At 55.5% G+C, this 14974-nt stretch overlaps 1 protein-coding gene across 2 annotated transcripts in view; it reads left to right on the top strand.

The window, feature by feature from the left end:
• FIRRM (FIGNL1 interacting regulator of recombination and mitosis) overlaps positions 1 to 14923 on the top strand; it is a 34773-nt gene extending 19850 nt beyond the window's left edge. The window contains exons 11-24 of one of the 2 annotated variants that reach the window (XM_037167372.2): positions 160 to 305; positions 599 to 728; positions 1775 to 1961; positions 2770 to 2852; positions 3171 to 3222; positions 3865 to 3954; positions 6383 to 6568; positions 7815 to 7937; positions 8815 to 8910; positions 10385 to 10498; positions 12222 to 12326; positions 12897 to 12977; positions 13622 to 13741; positions 14703 to 14923. In XM_037167372.2, coding sequence (XP_037023267.2) covers positions 160 to 305; positions 599 to 728; positions 1775 to 1961; positions 2770 to 2852; positions 3171 to 3222; positions 3865 to 3954; positions 6383 to 6568; positions 7815 to 7937; positions 8815 to 8910; positions 10385 to 10498; positions 12222 to 12326; positions 12897 to 12977; positions 13622 to 13741; positions 14703 to 14921 — 1732 coding nt within the window. In that variant the 3' untranslated portion in view covers positions 14922 to 14923. Of the gene's footprint in view, positions 1 to 156; positions 306 to 598; positions 729 to 1774; positions 1962 to 2769; positions 2853 to 3170; positions 3223 to 3864; positions 3955 to 6382; positions 6569 to 7814; positions 7938 to 8814; positions 8911 to 10384; positions 10499 to 12221; positions 12327 to 12896; positions 12978 to 13621; positions 13742 to 14702 lie in introns of both variants that reach the window. The other variant, XM_037167370.2, reaches the window with a different exon arrangement.
• The last annotated feature ends 51 nt before the right edge of the window (positions 14924 to 14974 follow it).

The raw sequence follows: 14974 nt of genomic DNA, 5'->3' as shown, positions 1-14974 counted from the left end.
GATTATGGTGTCAGCTCCGTAATCTGACTTGCGTTTTGTACAAGGCGTGCCACTTATTTTGTACGTTTTTTCATTGTTAGACGAACATTGGCGTGCAGTGCTCACTCCTCCTGAAGCCGCAAGTAGCTGTTAACATGCAAGTGTTTCCCTTTCCAGCAGGTGTCCCCCCAGCCTGTTCGCTGCCGGCCTCTCCAGCGCCCAGCAGGAGGAAGTGGTGGCTTCATTCCTGGTGACCCTGGACCCTCTCGTCACTCAGCTGCTTGCCTTCCAGCCTTTCGTGCACGTGGTTTTGGACAGTGAACCAGGTGGGCATCAAGGCCGAGTCAGTGTCTGAGCAGCTCCTACCGCCCATGACACGGTAGAGGCAGGGACACCTCCCTTATGTAGTCGTCCCTTTTTGAAGTTTCAGAATTTTTATTTAAAATGTCATGGATGTCTTTTTTCTTGGAACATATTTTTCATTTTGAAAACTGACACCTCTGACTTCTTTGGACATCACATCAGATCTCTGTGGAAAGCACGCCGTGTGTTGCTGCGTGGTGCCACGTGTTTCCACCGGCGGGCCGCGTGTGACGGGCGTGTCCTCCTTGCCCCGCAGAGCTGCCCTGCGAGCTGCAGTTCCCGCAGTGTCTGCTGCTGCTGGCCGTCGTGGACAAGCTGCCCTCTGAGCCCGAGCACGTGCAGGCGCTGTGGTGCGAGGGGAGCCGGGGCTCAGGAGCCGCGTCCAGGTAGCAGGCGTGCCGTTCACGTCCAGCTGTGTTACGGGTGGTTCGGAATGCCCCTTGTTTGGGAAGATGGTCAGATTAAGTGTTTTGTTGTGTCAGGTATTTTAGTTACTAACGGCGGTGCGCCTCGGGTGTGTGTTGCTGCTTTATCAAAGTGCACACATAGAAATGCATCTGTCTAGATGCTGAACGTACTTGGGCCTTGTTCACTGTCTCAGAACGTTTTCCCTCGCAGGGCTGTGCAGATCGAGCACACAGGTGGAGGCGGCTGGCAACGGGGGCAGGGAGGCAGGGGGGCTCTGGTGGGTGGGGGCCAGGCCCTGTCAGCTCCCTCCTGGGGTTGGGGAGCTCCCAGATCCAGCCTTCTCCCCTGGGTGATTGCCTCACTCTGACTGTCTCCTTCTTCTGGCCCCTTGTCTGGGCCACTGTCTCTTCGGCCTCCTGGAAGCCCAGCTCCAGCTTCCTGCTCTCCTGCCCGGGAAGGAAAGCTCTGACTCCGGCTCCTGGGCCAGGCCATGCTGTTCTGTCCCTGTGCCTCCTCCTCCATGGCCTCCTTTTGCTCCTTTCCCGCCAGACCTCTCGCTCACACGTGCCTTGTCCTCATGTGAACGCTGTCTTCTGTTTCTGAAGCTGATGTATTTTTAGTTGTTATTTAACTCCTCTGTGCCGATTTCCTTAACCACTTCGATCACAAAATAATCTCTCCCTGTCTGAGCTGATGTTCTATTTCATGTGTGCTCTCTAGCCCTTTAAATACCAAGTTTCTTGATGACTTTTGTCTTTGACTTTGAATAGCTTAGTACTATGTAAACACTTGGTAAATGATACCAAGTGTACCAGCAGATTCCTGTCCTTTAAGGAATTTCTCAAACAGTGAGAAAATTTCTCAAACAGTGCGTTTTATTTTTAGTACTCATGTCCGCATATTGGAAATGTGTACCCCTTGAGACACTTAGCTTTGCTAAGACAACCTGTAATATGTTGTATTATCGTTATTATACTTGCTCATTATTAACAGTGTTGGGTCCTTGTTCTCGATTTCCCCGCAGGACGTCTCTCCTCAGAGCGGTTTTCTGCAGTTTGGAGCAGTGTTCTGGGGAGCTCTCTTTGCCCGTTCGCTTACAGGGGGTGAAGGGCGAAGGGCGAGCCGAGGCTGCGGTCACCTTGTACCAGCATGTCTGTGTCCGCCTGTGCGCCTTTGTCGTTTCCCTGCACCCGTCACTGTTTCCTGAACTGGTAAGTGTGTTACTCGTGGGCTACGGGGGGGTCACTCGTTTGCCTCGCCCCCCACCCCCATCGACACTGATCTACACACAGAAGAAAGTGGGACCACGAACGCACGTGCTTTTTGACTGTCACTGCCCCGGCTCACACATCTGACCCTTGAACTCAGTTGAACTGCAGGAAGTGGTAATCCCAGCGTCTTACGCTGTCGACATGTAGTAGCTAGCTAAAATATTGGAGGACATATTTTGGGTGGGAAGGTATGGAAAGACTGTGAGGAGAGGAAAAATGAGAAGGTTTTACCTGAGTTTCATAAAGAAAAGAAGTAAACTGTAGTAGGCATGGCCAGGGCTCCTGTAGATCCTAGCTATAACACAGATTCTTTTTTTAATGGAATTGGATGAGAAAAGATGATGAGGAAATTCCAGGGGGAAAAACTGTTAGAAACTGCGTAAGTACCATTATGATTTAATACGTTGTACAGTGGGTAACTTCAGCCACGTGAAAAACTGGGCAGTTCAAGGCAGAGACAGGGTGGAGGCTCCTGTGTCACGGACGTCGTCGTAAAGACTTAGGGCTGCATACGGGGAGCGTCCTGGTAGCCCCAGTAATTGAGTGGCCACCGTGACCGCTGGCCCAGGGTCCCCACGGCCTGGCCCGGGGTTGGCCGTGGCCGGGGCTGAGCAGATGAGGAGGGGCTGGCGGGCAGCCCGGCTCGCTTGGGCTCTAGGAGGTGGAGCCTTTCCTCGGAGGGTCTCTGCTGCGCGTTCAGAAGCTGGTGTTGAGGGCAGCTGACCGTGGGCCCTGTGCCTCTCCCCAGGAAGTGGCCCTGCTGGACGCCGTGCTGAGTGCCAGCGTGATCGCCGCCCTGCTGGCTGTAGACGTGTGGTGCTTCCTGGCTCGGTACGACGTGCTTTTCTGGTCTGGGGGTGGGTTTGGGTTTGGAATGGCTGGCAGTGGAGGGTTTAGCTCTCATGGAGACATTCTGGCTGGGTAACCTGTTAGCAGGCCCCAGATGGGTTGGTTTCATGTCGGGATTGGGGCTGCCTCTCCTGGCTTTGGCTCATGCTGGTGAGCACTGTTTGTTCTGGATTGGGGTCTCCCTTGGCTGTGGAAACACCTGCAGTTTAGAATACTTAGTGCTTTATGGAAGTTCATCTTATTGCTTTCCGGAATACTTGTGTAAGTGATTGTGTCCTGACCGCCTCCCTTGCGTTGCAGGTATGGGACCGCTGAGCTCTGTGCACACCACGTCGCCCTGGTGGCTCGCCTGGTGAGTGGCACCCTAGGTCCAGCACGGCCCTGCCCCCACAGCTCCTCTGCAGGGAAGCTCACCTACACTGGTGAATGTCCAGCGCAGATATAGGTGGCGGCTGCAGCTTGGCAGGTGTGGATGTTGTTGAGAAAGATGTGCCAGAAACACTAAAATTGGGGAAATTGTCTCATGTTTTTAGGATTTTATAGAGCTTCGTTAGTTGATCTGGGAAAGGAAGGCTAGGTTCACTGAGCATAAATTTAGTCGGACGCAGAGCAGGACATCAGAGGAGAGTGAGCTGTGGTGTTGGTGGCCAAGGGCCTCCCTCCCTGCGACTCAGACCAGCTGCCCCTGGAGCTTCTGTGTCTCTCACTGCCCTTTGACCCCACCAGCCAGACCCCACCAGCTGCGTGAGGAAGAGTGTAACACCAAGTGACTGCCCCTCTGGCCGTCGGAAATGGAGATTCCAGAGTGGTGTTTTTAAGTATGATGACAGAGTTGTTTTCATTGTAACAAGAATCTGGTTCATGGAAGAAAAAAATTGAAATTAGGTTTACCTACAGTCTTAGCTTCCAGAAAGGGCTACTGTTGACACTTGGCATATAAAAGTTTGCTAAGGCTGCTCGTTGAGGCCAGCCAACCTCTCCCGTCTCTTCCTAGATAAAATCTTGCCCCGGCGACTGTTACCAGCTCACCAACCTGTCGATACTGCTGAGGCGCCTCTTCTTCTTCATGGCCCCATCCCATCAGGCAAGGACATCCTCACTGTCACTGTCTTCCATGGCTGCTCAGGAAGGGCCCCAACTCTGGTGAAGGCTCCCTCCGCCCCTGTGCATTCTGCATTTAAATGTTGGCAGGATCTGAGTAGATTTCATTGTGGCGATTGATTGCTTTGCTTGCTGCTTTTAGATGGGTTTAGATTTGGATGATGTTAAAGAAAAAACAGCTACACAGAGAAAGGAGACCTCAGCGTGTGCTGGCTCGGCGCTGCCTTCAGCTCGGACAGGTGCGGGCTCCGAGTCTCCCGGGGAGCAGGGACGGCAGTCTGGGGAGGGGCGGTGCTGGCTGAACCGATAGGGTAAGACCCCTGCTGCACGCAGACCGGAGGTCAGACGGAAGGTGAGGCATTGTTTCTAAACCACCTGCGAGGACTCCTGCTGGCCCAGCATGGGGGCGTAAGCCCAAGGTCAAGGCTCAGTGGAGCCAGACTCCAGTCCGTCGGTGTCTTTTCTGCAAGTTACAGATAATCATTCTGCTTCTGTCTCTCACCCCCTTTAACTGATTTGAAGAGCTGGGATATTACCTAAACCCTTAACGATGGCTCCCGTTTCACAGTAAACAAGGAGGGCGAAGATGGCTTTCGCAGTTTGTTGTGGGGAGACCGGTTCTGTGGTGCGGGTGGGTCGCAGCAGCTGGGCCTGGGAGCCTGGCAGCCCCTCGCCCGGGCCACTGGCGCTGCCTGTAGAAGGAGGAGCTCTCTGCACAGCCCGGGCCCCTGGGCCGCCCTCCGTGAGCAGAGTGGCTGTGGCGTGGGGGTGAAGTGAGGCTCGGCTCGTTTCTGTTGCACTGCTCGGTTCCTAGTGAATGTGACGTGGATGCGTGCCCGGGAGCAGCCCGGTTCGCCGAGGGGTCACAGACTGAGGCAGGGAGGCCAGGGGTCAGTGTGCAGGCCCTTGAAGTCCCGAGATAGGAGCCCAGACCTGCGCTAGTGACGCAGCGGGAACGTGAGAGAGCCGCGGTGCAGCAGTGTTTCACGTGGCGGGTGTCTGTGGCGGTAGTTCAGGGGACAGCGCCAGTGTGTCGGGAGATGACAGTGTGTTCACTGTTTCCGTGTGGAGAGCAGCGGTCGAACGCCTATTTCTTTCACTGTGTAACTGGGCACAGTGGCCCCGTTTTACAGAGACGAGCAAAGTACGAGGAGGTCACCCAAGGGGTGTGGGTTCAACCCACGGTGATGGCTGTGCTGCCACTTCAGTGGAAAGTAAGCGTCAAACGCGACTGTGTTTACTCGAGTTTCCAGCGCACAGGTGTGGTCTCGCCCTCAGTGCTGAGGAGGAAAGCCGGTTCCCGTGACGGCTGGGTCCCCAGGCCTGCGCCCGGCACCAGCTGCCTCGGTCTGCAGCGCGTGCGTGGCGCGACCAGAGCCTTCGAGCGCGGGGTGGTACGCGCATGAGTCGCTCTTTCTCTGTGACGTGTTTGGCCGCACATTCCCTTTTATGGTGTCCAAGGCATTGTTTTTATCGTTTCTATGCCGGGACTGGACACAGGCCTTTCGGCTTCCTGGACGCTGTTTGGTTTCGTGCGTGAGGCCGCTGGTGATGGCAGACATGCAGCTTGTGAGGTCGGGGCTCTGGCTCTTGCAGCTGCCCCAGAAAAGAGCCTCGTGACTTCCCCTCATTTTGACAGCTGCGTGTCTTCTGCAAACAAAGTAGGGTTCAAATACAAATGCAGAACATGGAGAAAGTTCTGTCCAATTAGTATGGCATGCTTTTTAAAGTTTTTGATGTAGGAGAATCATTCAACAGGCAGATTTTGGATACTGTAGTAAATTGGATGATTGTGCTTAAAAATGACATTAATGTACCCTAGTTGGATTACACTTAATTTAATTATTAAGTACACTGTTGTTTTTCCACCAGGAACTAATTTAACATTTTTAACTGCTTTTCAGAACTTTTGTTTTCCATTTTTTTGTCTGGTGTGTTGACTCATTTTAACAAGCAGCACCGGTTTCCCAGTGGCCTGTTGGGCACTGGGGACTGCTGCCTCGGCGACAGGAGGCCCTGGGTGACAGGATGCCCCCAGCTTCTTTAAGTTCTTGTCGCCATGTTTTAGAATATTACTTTTGACTTCACTGTGCAAGGTGACAAGTATGTAAAGTCCTAGCAAGTCGGTAGGTGTCCTGGGGCTCATACAACAGCCGACCTGGTTCACAGGATGCCCTTCCTGCGACCTGCTCAGTGTGTCCCTGTCATTCCCCTTCAGCTCTGGTGTTTCCTGGAGACAAACTCAACAACAGGAACAGTGTGCGCTCACTCCGGCTACTGTGGTCTGGTCCCTGTGACCACACCCTTGCCTGGAAGCTTCGGCAGCAGCAGTCGTGGGGGCCGCCGCGCTCTTCTCTGCAGCCACCCCCACTCTCGCAGGTCACTCACGTGTCCCTGACGATGTGTTTCAGGTGCAGTTTGTCCAGGAGTTTTCCCCGCAACGAGCAGAAAACCTGCCTCTCTGGCAGCACATTTCTTTCCAGGCCTTTCCCGCGGAGCTGAGGAAGCAGGCTGCTCAGGAGGTCGCCAGCGCCAGCGCCGCGCAGAGCAGGAGCTGGCTGGCTGGCAGTCGCACGGCCGAGGAGCGCGTGTCGCTGGCAAGTGATCTGCTCAATGGGTGGGGTTCTCTCGGTGGCGCTGGGCAGAGTCCCTACTGGGTCCCCGAGGGCCTGGGGGCTGCAGTGGTGAGGTGGGCACAGCCTCCGCCTCAGGCCTGGGCTCCCAGAGACCCCTGTGCTGCTCGAGTGGTGGCTGACGCTATGGGCGGGCGTCTGAGGCCCACCGTGGAGCACAGGGCGAACGCTCCATTTGCGGTGTTTTTGCTGACGTGCCGCTGGTCAGGCGCTGCCCTCTGCTTGGCAGGACACCACCCCTTGAGTGCAGACCCCCCGGGCCTTTGTGGGCCTTCCTGTTAGGGCACCCACCTCAGACAAGGGAGTACGAAAGAAGTCCGTCTGGCAGAAGCAGACGTGTGACTTTGAGAAACTGACCGACCACGGTCCATGGGGTTGGGGTTTCCACGTAGCGTTCATGTGCTCACTCGTTGGCCGACTGGGACACGCTGGGAGTGCTCGCCCTGTGCCGCCTGCCCTGCTCTGGCCCCAGCCCCTCGGGTGGCACCGGGCCCTGCTTGTGAGCACTTGCCTCCTGGCCAAGTCAGGCAGTGTAGTCGGTGAGGTGTGTGTGTCTGTCTGTCTGTTTGTCTGTGAGACACAGGCAGAAACCAGGCAGGGTGGGAGCAGGGCCTTCAAGGGCTCAGCGCACGGGTCCAGGGTTTTCACAGGGCAGACGTTTCGGTCCCGCACACAGATGCCCAGACGCTCGACTGTTGAATGGCACTTGACCACGGTTTTCTTAATTAAAACATTTACGTATATCCAAAGGAAATATTTGGGGCAACCATTAAATAGGAATAGGCTAAGTTGTTTAGCTTTTGCATTTTTTGGTGCACTAATTATTTAGTAAAGACAAAAAAATATGTGTTGGGCAAATAAAACCACCTAGTTTCTAAAATTGAATAAATCTTTGATGTATGACCAAAACTGTAGCTCAGCGGGTCCCTCACCCTGTCTGTCTGTAAAGGGACAGTGAGTGTGGTTGTTGGCATAGGATGGGGACAGGCCTGGTCACTGCCTTCCGGTTGCCCTCCTCCCCCGACTCCCCACCACCTTTCTGTTAGGGAAAATTCTTTTAATAAAAGTACACTTACATTAAAGCAACAGCTGAAAGTTGGCTTTGGGTCCATGTGGGGCTTGAGGAAGAGTCCTGAGTTCCTTGCAGCCGTAGGGACGTGGGCTCGGTGTCCGGGGCTGTGGCCACACTCGGTCCTCGCCTGTCCCCCAGGATGCGGCGCTGTCTGCCATGCTTGCCGTCTGCAGCTCTGCTGGCGACGCCCTGGAGGTCCGACAGCAGGCTGAGCTCGTGGAAGTCAGCAGTCAGCTCTGGGCTTCTCTGCACGGTCACCTGGTAAGGGGACCAGCGGTCGTCTCCCTGGGAACAGACACCGTATGGAACATGAGACTGGCACTGAAGCTGCCCTGCCGGGTGGGAGGGACCTCGTCTCCTCAGTGCCGGTCCAGCTGGTGGTGGCGCTGGTCTGTGCGTGCAGACAGTTCTCTTCGAAGTGGCTGCGTTGGGTCAGTGAAGTGGCAGCGGTCCAGCTGCCTGTGTCCATGACCAGTTGGACCCACTCACTGCCCCTGTTCTCTTCTCAGGGTCTTCGTATCTTTTGGGCTTGTAGGTGGAAGGGGCAGGTGTGGCCAGTTTGTGTCCTTTTCCCCAAAGACAAAGCCGGGGCTGGGCTAGAATTGGAGTGACAGGTGCCCCGCGGGCAACGGCAGTATGAAAACAGAGCTTAGGAATCTGAACGTGACGTTGGTTTGCTTTAACTAAGTAGAAATAAACGTCAGCCTCTGGCTGCCCTGCCGGCTGACACAGACCTGCTTTCAGGAAGTGCCGCCATGGCGTCGTGTGTGTTTCAGCCTGAGGAGCGTGTGCGTGTGTGTGGGTGGCAGGCCCCTGCGCTGCTGCTTCCCCAGCCCCACAGACCGCTCGCTCCGTGAGTGGCCACTTGAGCCTTGCTCTGCGGTGGCAGCGCGCCGGGCGTGAGAGGAAGGGTGGGGGAGAGGCGTGGGGTTTCACGACGACCCGGGGACACTCTGCTGCCTCCTGGCTGTGTGGTCGTGAGTGGTGTGCCCACCACCCTGTGCTCCTTATGCACCGCGCACTGGCTGCACCGGGGAGGCAGCAGACCCTGCCGCAGTGCGGGGTGCGTGCCTGTGCAAAGGTGCTGCGTGCGTGTGCCTGATAACTTGCACTGAAACTACTCTCTTTCTTATTCGAGGCATCGGGCCAACCCTCTGTTCAGCAGACTCTCAGCCTTTTACTTCCGCTGCTGGGGTTCTTCACCCAGAGTCTCGACCCTCAGCTGGTGAGTCAGGTAAGAGCAGCAGCAGGCTGGCCCTCCGTGGAGGAGGTTGTTGAACCGGTACCTAGACCTGAATTAACCCTCTAGAAACAGCCCTGACAATTCATTGTGCGGTTTGCTCGCTGCCCGCCTTGTTGAACTGCTCCGGGGATGTCTCCTCGTTCCCCCTTCTGGTAACGGGCTGCCCACTTGGCCCGTGCCTGCCCTTCCTCGCCTCCCTGGTGCGGAGTGGTCAGAGCTGGCTCCTTGCTGTTACTGCCCCGGGAGCCCCTGGGGTGGAGTCCCCGTTGAAGTGTGGTCCGCCCAAGGCCCAGCAGATAGGGAGAGATCCCACGGGGATGGAGGGCTTGTCCTTGTCATTTCTTTGTGGACGTTAAGTGACCCCGCCAAGTTTTCTCTCGGACCTCAGCCTGCATGGTGGGCCGGGCGGGACCAGGTCCCCTGTCAGGTGGCTGTGGGGCCTCGCTCCTCTGCCCCACTGGGGAGGTTCCAGGCTGATGGGGAAGAAGGGGAAAGGGCCTTTCTCCCGTCTGAAGTGTTTCGGAGGCTTCGGAAAGGTCAGACTGGACAGAGTGACCCCTGGAGCAAGGGCTGGCTTGTGTTTACGGTCACAGGAGTGACCCACAGGAAGCCAAGCTGCTTGGGGCTAAAACGGTTGCTATGTAGGAGGGCGGACGGAGTGGTAGGATGGGGCACGCTGGGTTTTAGTAGCTCTGGTGAGTGGTTGTGATGTGAAAAACTTAAATATTTGTTAAGTATTTTTTAATTGTATGTGTAACATTGATTATTAAATTACAGAGAATGAGAATATGGTAAAATAATTGACTCAATTTCTACAGATGTGACACTTTGAATTTGTTGATTTTGAAGGTTCGAGTATTTTTTATGAAAAATTAAATATTGATAATTTGACGTAATTGTGCCTGCCTTTAAAAAAGCCAAGTAACTATAAAGCTCTAGGTGTCAGCGTGAGCTGCCCATTCTCGGCCTGGCTCCCGGGATGGAGGGCGTTTTCTCCTCTCGCTCCTTCAAGTCAGGGCTGGAGCCCAAGGCCTCGTGGCTGGGTTCTGGCCCGTTGTCAGCACAGCCTCTGAGGGTGGTTTTTTCCCTAAAAGGCTTGTAAGGTGAAAAATAAAATAAAACAGGCAACAGGGAACATGTGGCCTGCCAGGCCTAAAACGTTGCCCCCGGCCCTTGGCCATTTACAGAGAACTTGCCGGTCCTGCTTGTGAGCACGAACTCGTCTCACTGGGACCTGGGACGCAGACGCGGGTCAGACTTCAGTGAAGGGCGCCCCGCGCCGTTTCCCACGCGCTGGGTTTGGTGGCCAGTGGGAGGATGCAGGGGACGACGCAGGTCACTTGCTTCGTTCGGGTCCCATGTCAGGACGCGGAGGGTTGGGCTCCTCTGGGGTTTGTTCTGCCTCCCTTCCCTGTCTCCAGCAAAACCCGAGAATAGTAACTGTCCCCTGGTCTGTGCTCTTCAGGTGGTGGCTTTGCAGGCCACGCTCCTCCAGCCAGAGCCCCCCGACCACGTGCGCCTGGCAGTCCTCGACTTTGTGGCGTCCCTGGGGACACTCCTGATCCCGCCAGCTCTCCAGGTGATGCTCCGAGTCCCGTGTTGTTCTTACCAAAGACTCCGTGAGGCCGCCGGGGGTTCTCGGGCGCCACGTTTCTTCAGTTCTGTGGATTGTCGACAGTGCGAATGGGGGCAGGGGGTTTTTTGAGAGCAGACGGTGACTTTGTCAAACCGGCACATTTTAAGTTATTTTCTTTTAGGAAAATGTTGACGTGCGGAGTTTGGCTGCAGCCTGGACTCTTGTTGGGCATCAGCACAAAACAAAGTGTGTGGTTAGAGGTTAGGTGACTCACCGAAGTTGCTCTTTTAGTTTTGTATGTGAACGGAGACTGGAAAGACACTAGTTTGAGAATGTGACCAAGGACACATGGTTGACAAATGGGTGCGTGTTCACACAACCCGCTGTGGGGGCCTGGCAGGCAGGTGCCTGTGTTGAGGGAGGCGCCGCCTGGAGCAGCCTGTGTACCTGCTGCTGTGGCCCCTGCGTCGACCGCAGAGTCAGCGCCCCCACCTCACGGGAGAGAGCTCTCTGTCGGGGGCCCTTGGGGTGAGGGGAGCAGAACCACGAGGCACGTTACAAGTTGATTAACACCTTTGCAACCCCCAGATTTACCTGGTTAGCTTCCAAAGGGCTTTATTTTTCACAGGTGAACGATATCAAACCATTATTTTCATCACGTGAAGTTGTTTTCATGAGATAAGGGTAGATGTTGAGTTTGTTTCAACTGTGTGTGCAAAACACCCACGGACGATGTGCATTTGAGCCCCAGTCACACCTCCGTTCTGGGCCCAGCTTACGGAGAACGTGCTCAGCCGTCTGACGGAAGCTCGGGTCTCAGTGGCTGCCCGACAGCCTGTCCCTGCCGACGCCTGTGGGGTCTGTCATGCGCCTCTCAGGTGACTGAGGAGATTCCGTTTTTGAATGGATTGCTTCTTAAACAGTTTTCCGGGATGGATTACGTTCAAGAACCAATGTTCCACTGTATTTTCTTTTAGCAAAGGAGTGTTTTCCAAATTGCTGCTGCTTTTGGACCCCATTGGGTCCAGAACCCTCAGAATAGATGTTTTTGTTAGCAGAAATGACCTCATATACTCCTAGGAATATACATATAGTCCCAGGAGTGAAGTCAAGTCCTGAAAAAATTTGGAGGATTCATCAGCAAATGAGAGGCATTTAAAACCATGCTGTAAGATTGAGTGGTGTGTTCATTTAGGAAGAAAAATTACTGAGTTTTCTGTATGTGTCAGGCACTGTTGCAATCACTGGGGATTCCGTAATGAACCCCCCCGCTCCCACCCCCCGCCCTGCTGAGAGGCCAGACCAGCAAGGTGGTGGCGTGCGGTCTGTGTCATGGCGGTGGGCACTGTGGCAAGCACGCGTGCACACGGGCACAGCTGAGTGGGAGGCGGCATGGCCCTTGGTGACGTGTGAGCGAGAAGTGGTCTGGGAACAGGCCACGCAGCATTTGGGACGGGCGTCTGCCACGCAGGGGGGAGGCCCGGACACAGGCTCCTTGTGGGGAGCTTGTCTGGTTCAGAGGGTGGAGGTGGTGGCCTGCCGGCCCGGGTGGGCCCGGTCCCTGGGCTTTCGCCGGGGGAGGTGGAAGGTGTGAGCAGAGGAGCTGGCGGCCAGCCTGCGTTGGAAAGGACGCTGCTCACGGGGACGGAATCACGGACCCCACGGGGGGGTGCTGCTGCCATGTCCTGCTGAGGTTTCCCCGGCTAAGGCCGGGTTCTCTCTGCAGGACCAGGTTCTGCCCACCTTGTCATCTGTGTTCGCCTTGCTGCTGGCCGACAGGAGCTGGCTGCTGGAGCAGCACGCCTTGGAGGCATTCATGCGGTTTGCCGAGGTAAGACCGTGGCCGGTGGAGTGTTTCAGTGTGCCGGTGTCCCCACCCCCCAGACACGGGTGACAAGCTGCTCCCGTACCAGAGCCAGAGAGTTTACTGCCGCAGGGAGTCCCTGAAAACAGGGCACCAAGAAGCGAGGCAACCTTGCATCGGGTCTGCTGACTCAGGTGGCCTCCCGACACTGTGCTGAGGTTGGGTGACAGTGTGTGTCGTCCTCAACCAGCCTGGGGTCAGGCTGCCAGACACAGCCCTGGTGGTCGGTGCCCTGGAGATGGTGGCCCTGCCGTGGGCCACGCCCTCCCTGTCACCCTGAGCTGTGCAGTTGCACCTCTGCTCCTGAGGGGGCCCAGGAACCTGGGGACAGCTGGGCAGTTGAGCTTAATAAGCTGTGTGCCCAGCCTAATGTGGTTTCTGTGCGGCACTGGAAAGTGCTGCAAGCTAATCATCCCGAGTATCTTGGAACCATTGTGTTTGAAAATGCACTTTTGATTAAGGTAGCTCTTAAAATGCAGGTATATGGCTTTGCAGCTTATTAAAGTACATTAAAATCAGTCATCAATTTTTAAACAGGGTACAAACCATGAAGAGATAGTCCCACAGTGCCTCAGTTCTGAAGAAGTGAAGAACAAAGTGGTATCTTTTTTGGAGAAGGTACTTATTTTATACAGAATCCGAAGAACGGTGTCACTCACTGATGTTTACGTTGCTACATTGTTAGCGACTGTGGTGCTGTAACCAGGCAGACTGTCTCTGCAGCCTGCGTTCGTGCTCACGCGTGCGGGTGGGAGCACACTGCGTGGCGTCCCGGGAGGCAGGCGCCTCTGGACTGACCACTCCTGGAGTCACGCTGCCTGGAGCAGCGAGGAGCCTCCTGAGGACGCTGACGAGAGTCTCGGGGAACTGGTGGGCCCGAGAGGCCCGTGTTTCCCACTGGGAGGCAGGTGTGACCCCGGTACGGCTCTGCTGCGCTGATAGAGACCAGGACCCACTTTTCCAAGTGTGGCCTTTGTCAGGCTGTTTTTACATTTGGAAGCCAGCCGTTAGAGCAAGGCTGCCACCCCCACACTCGTGCATCCTGGGACACTTCCACGGGGACAGGACGTAAGGTCAGGTGGAGTGAGACACGGGCAGAGGCGTGCGTGACGCCACCACGCGAGAACGTGCAGAGCGTGAATTCCAGCATCGTGCCCAGGAGAGGCCAGGCAGCCATACACGGGCCGATCGGCTTTGGGAGGGTCGCAGGCAGGTCCCGGGGGGCGTGACTGTGTTGACCTGGCCTCTGTGGTCTCTGGCAGACGGGGCTCGTCAGCGAGACGGCAGCTGCCAGAGTGGAGCGTGTGAAGCGGGAGAAGGGGGCTTTCCGGAAGTCCCTGGCGCAGGTCACGTTAGCAGGAGCCCCGTCGTCGCCTGCGCAGGTATGGACTGCGGGCACGGCCACGCCTTCAGAGGGGAGGCGCTGCCCTGTCACTCGAGAGAGAGCACTGCGAACTAGTGTCGTTCCTGAGCTCATTGAGTGTCAGGACAATCAGAGACTGAGACATGTAAAATTCTACCATTCTATAGTAGCTGCTGCTTTAAAAATCCTTTTCCTGAAAGGTTATGAACACAAAAAATAGGTGGACTATAGAAAAACAAGTTTCAGACACTGCATTACATGTGATGTGGACACGCCTGTTACGTGTAGTGACCTTGGCAGGCAGTGTGGCAGCCACCTGCGGCCACAGAAGAAAGTGGCCTAATCATTTTTGGCCGTGTCTAGAAATCACATCTGCCTATTAAAAGGCAGAAATCTGACACCATTAAGGGTATTTAAAATATTTTTTGGAGCACTGACAGTATATTTGGAATTGTAATCCCTAAGAACAATGTTGTAAGTTTTCCTAAGTTAATCTCTTGTCTTCAAGACTCTCAGCCTGAAGTCTGTGAGGTCAAACACTCCCTCAGTGGTGCCAGTCAGTCCTCGAGAATGTGGGATGTCCTTCCTCAGGGAGTTGGCCATCGGAAAGGGTGTCCTGGCCCTTTGCCCCCCACGTGGCGACGGCTTACTAACCTGGCTCCAAAAGCCCTGGAAGGGCCCTCCTCAGTTTTAGATGTAGCGTTGAAAAGTGAGACGCACTGAGAAACATTCACACTTGGGCTTTGGGGTAAGGTCGCCGTGTGTGTCCAAAGTCTCCTTGGCCCCTGGGCATGGAGGGCGCCAGGTCCCTGAATCACTGGGACAGATGAAAAATGCTTCCACCTTGTACTTTGTCAGGTGAGCCGGGATCGTGTGTGCTGTGCAGCTCCGCTCCGGTGCAGAAGGGGTGTACTCGGTCGGTTTGCAGACGGGTGTGGGGTGCCACTCTCTCCACTCATCAGCTCGCTCTCGCTCCACAGCCTCATGCAAAGAGAGCCCGCGGCGAGCCCCACCTGGAGGAGGAGTACCGGTCGGCACTGCGGGCTGCCACAGGGGCCCTGGAGGCCATCGAGTCCCTGCTGCGCAGGTCCCCGGCTCCACACTGGCTTCCCCGGGAGATGCAGCTGCTCCAGGAGAAGATGGGTGAGCTGAGGTGTCACGGGCTCGCAGGTGACCAGACTGAGCACATTGTGGCCTAGAGCCGCTGGGGAGGGTTGTGCCATTTCTACGTTTTGTAAATGAGAACATTGGT

This window comes from Artibeus jamaicensis, unplaced genomic scaffold (genome assembly GCF_021234435.1).
Source record: "Artibeus jamaicensis isolate MK-2021 breed Jamaican fruit bat unplaced genomic scaffold, CSHL_Jam_final scaffold_625, whole genome shotgun sequence".
In the NCBI taxonomy this organism is placed as follows: Eukaryota; Metazoa; Chordata; class Mammalia; order Chiroptera; family Phyllostomidae; genus Artibeus; species Artibeus jamaicensis.
The sequence above is the reverse complement of the archived record's forward strand: the minus strand, read 5'-3'. Positions and strand labels throughout refer to the sequence as shown.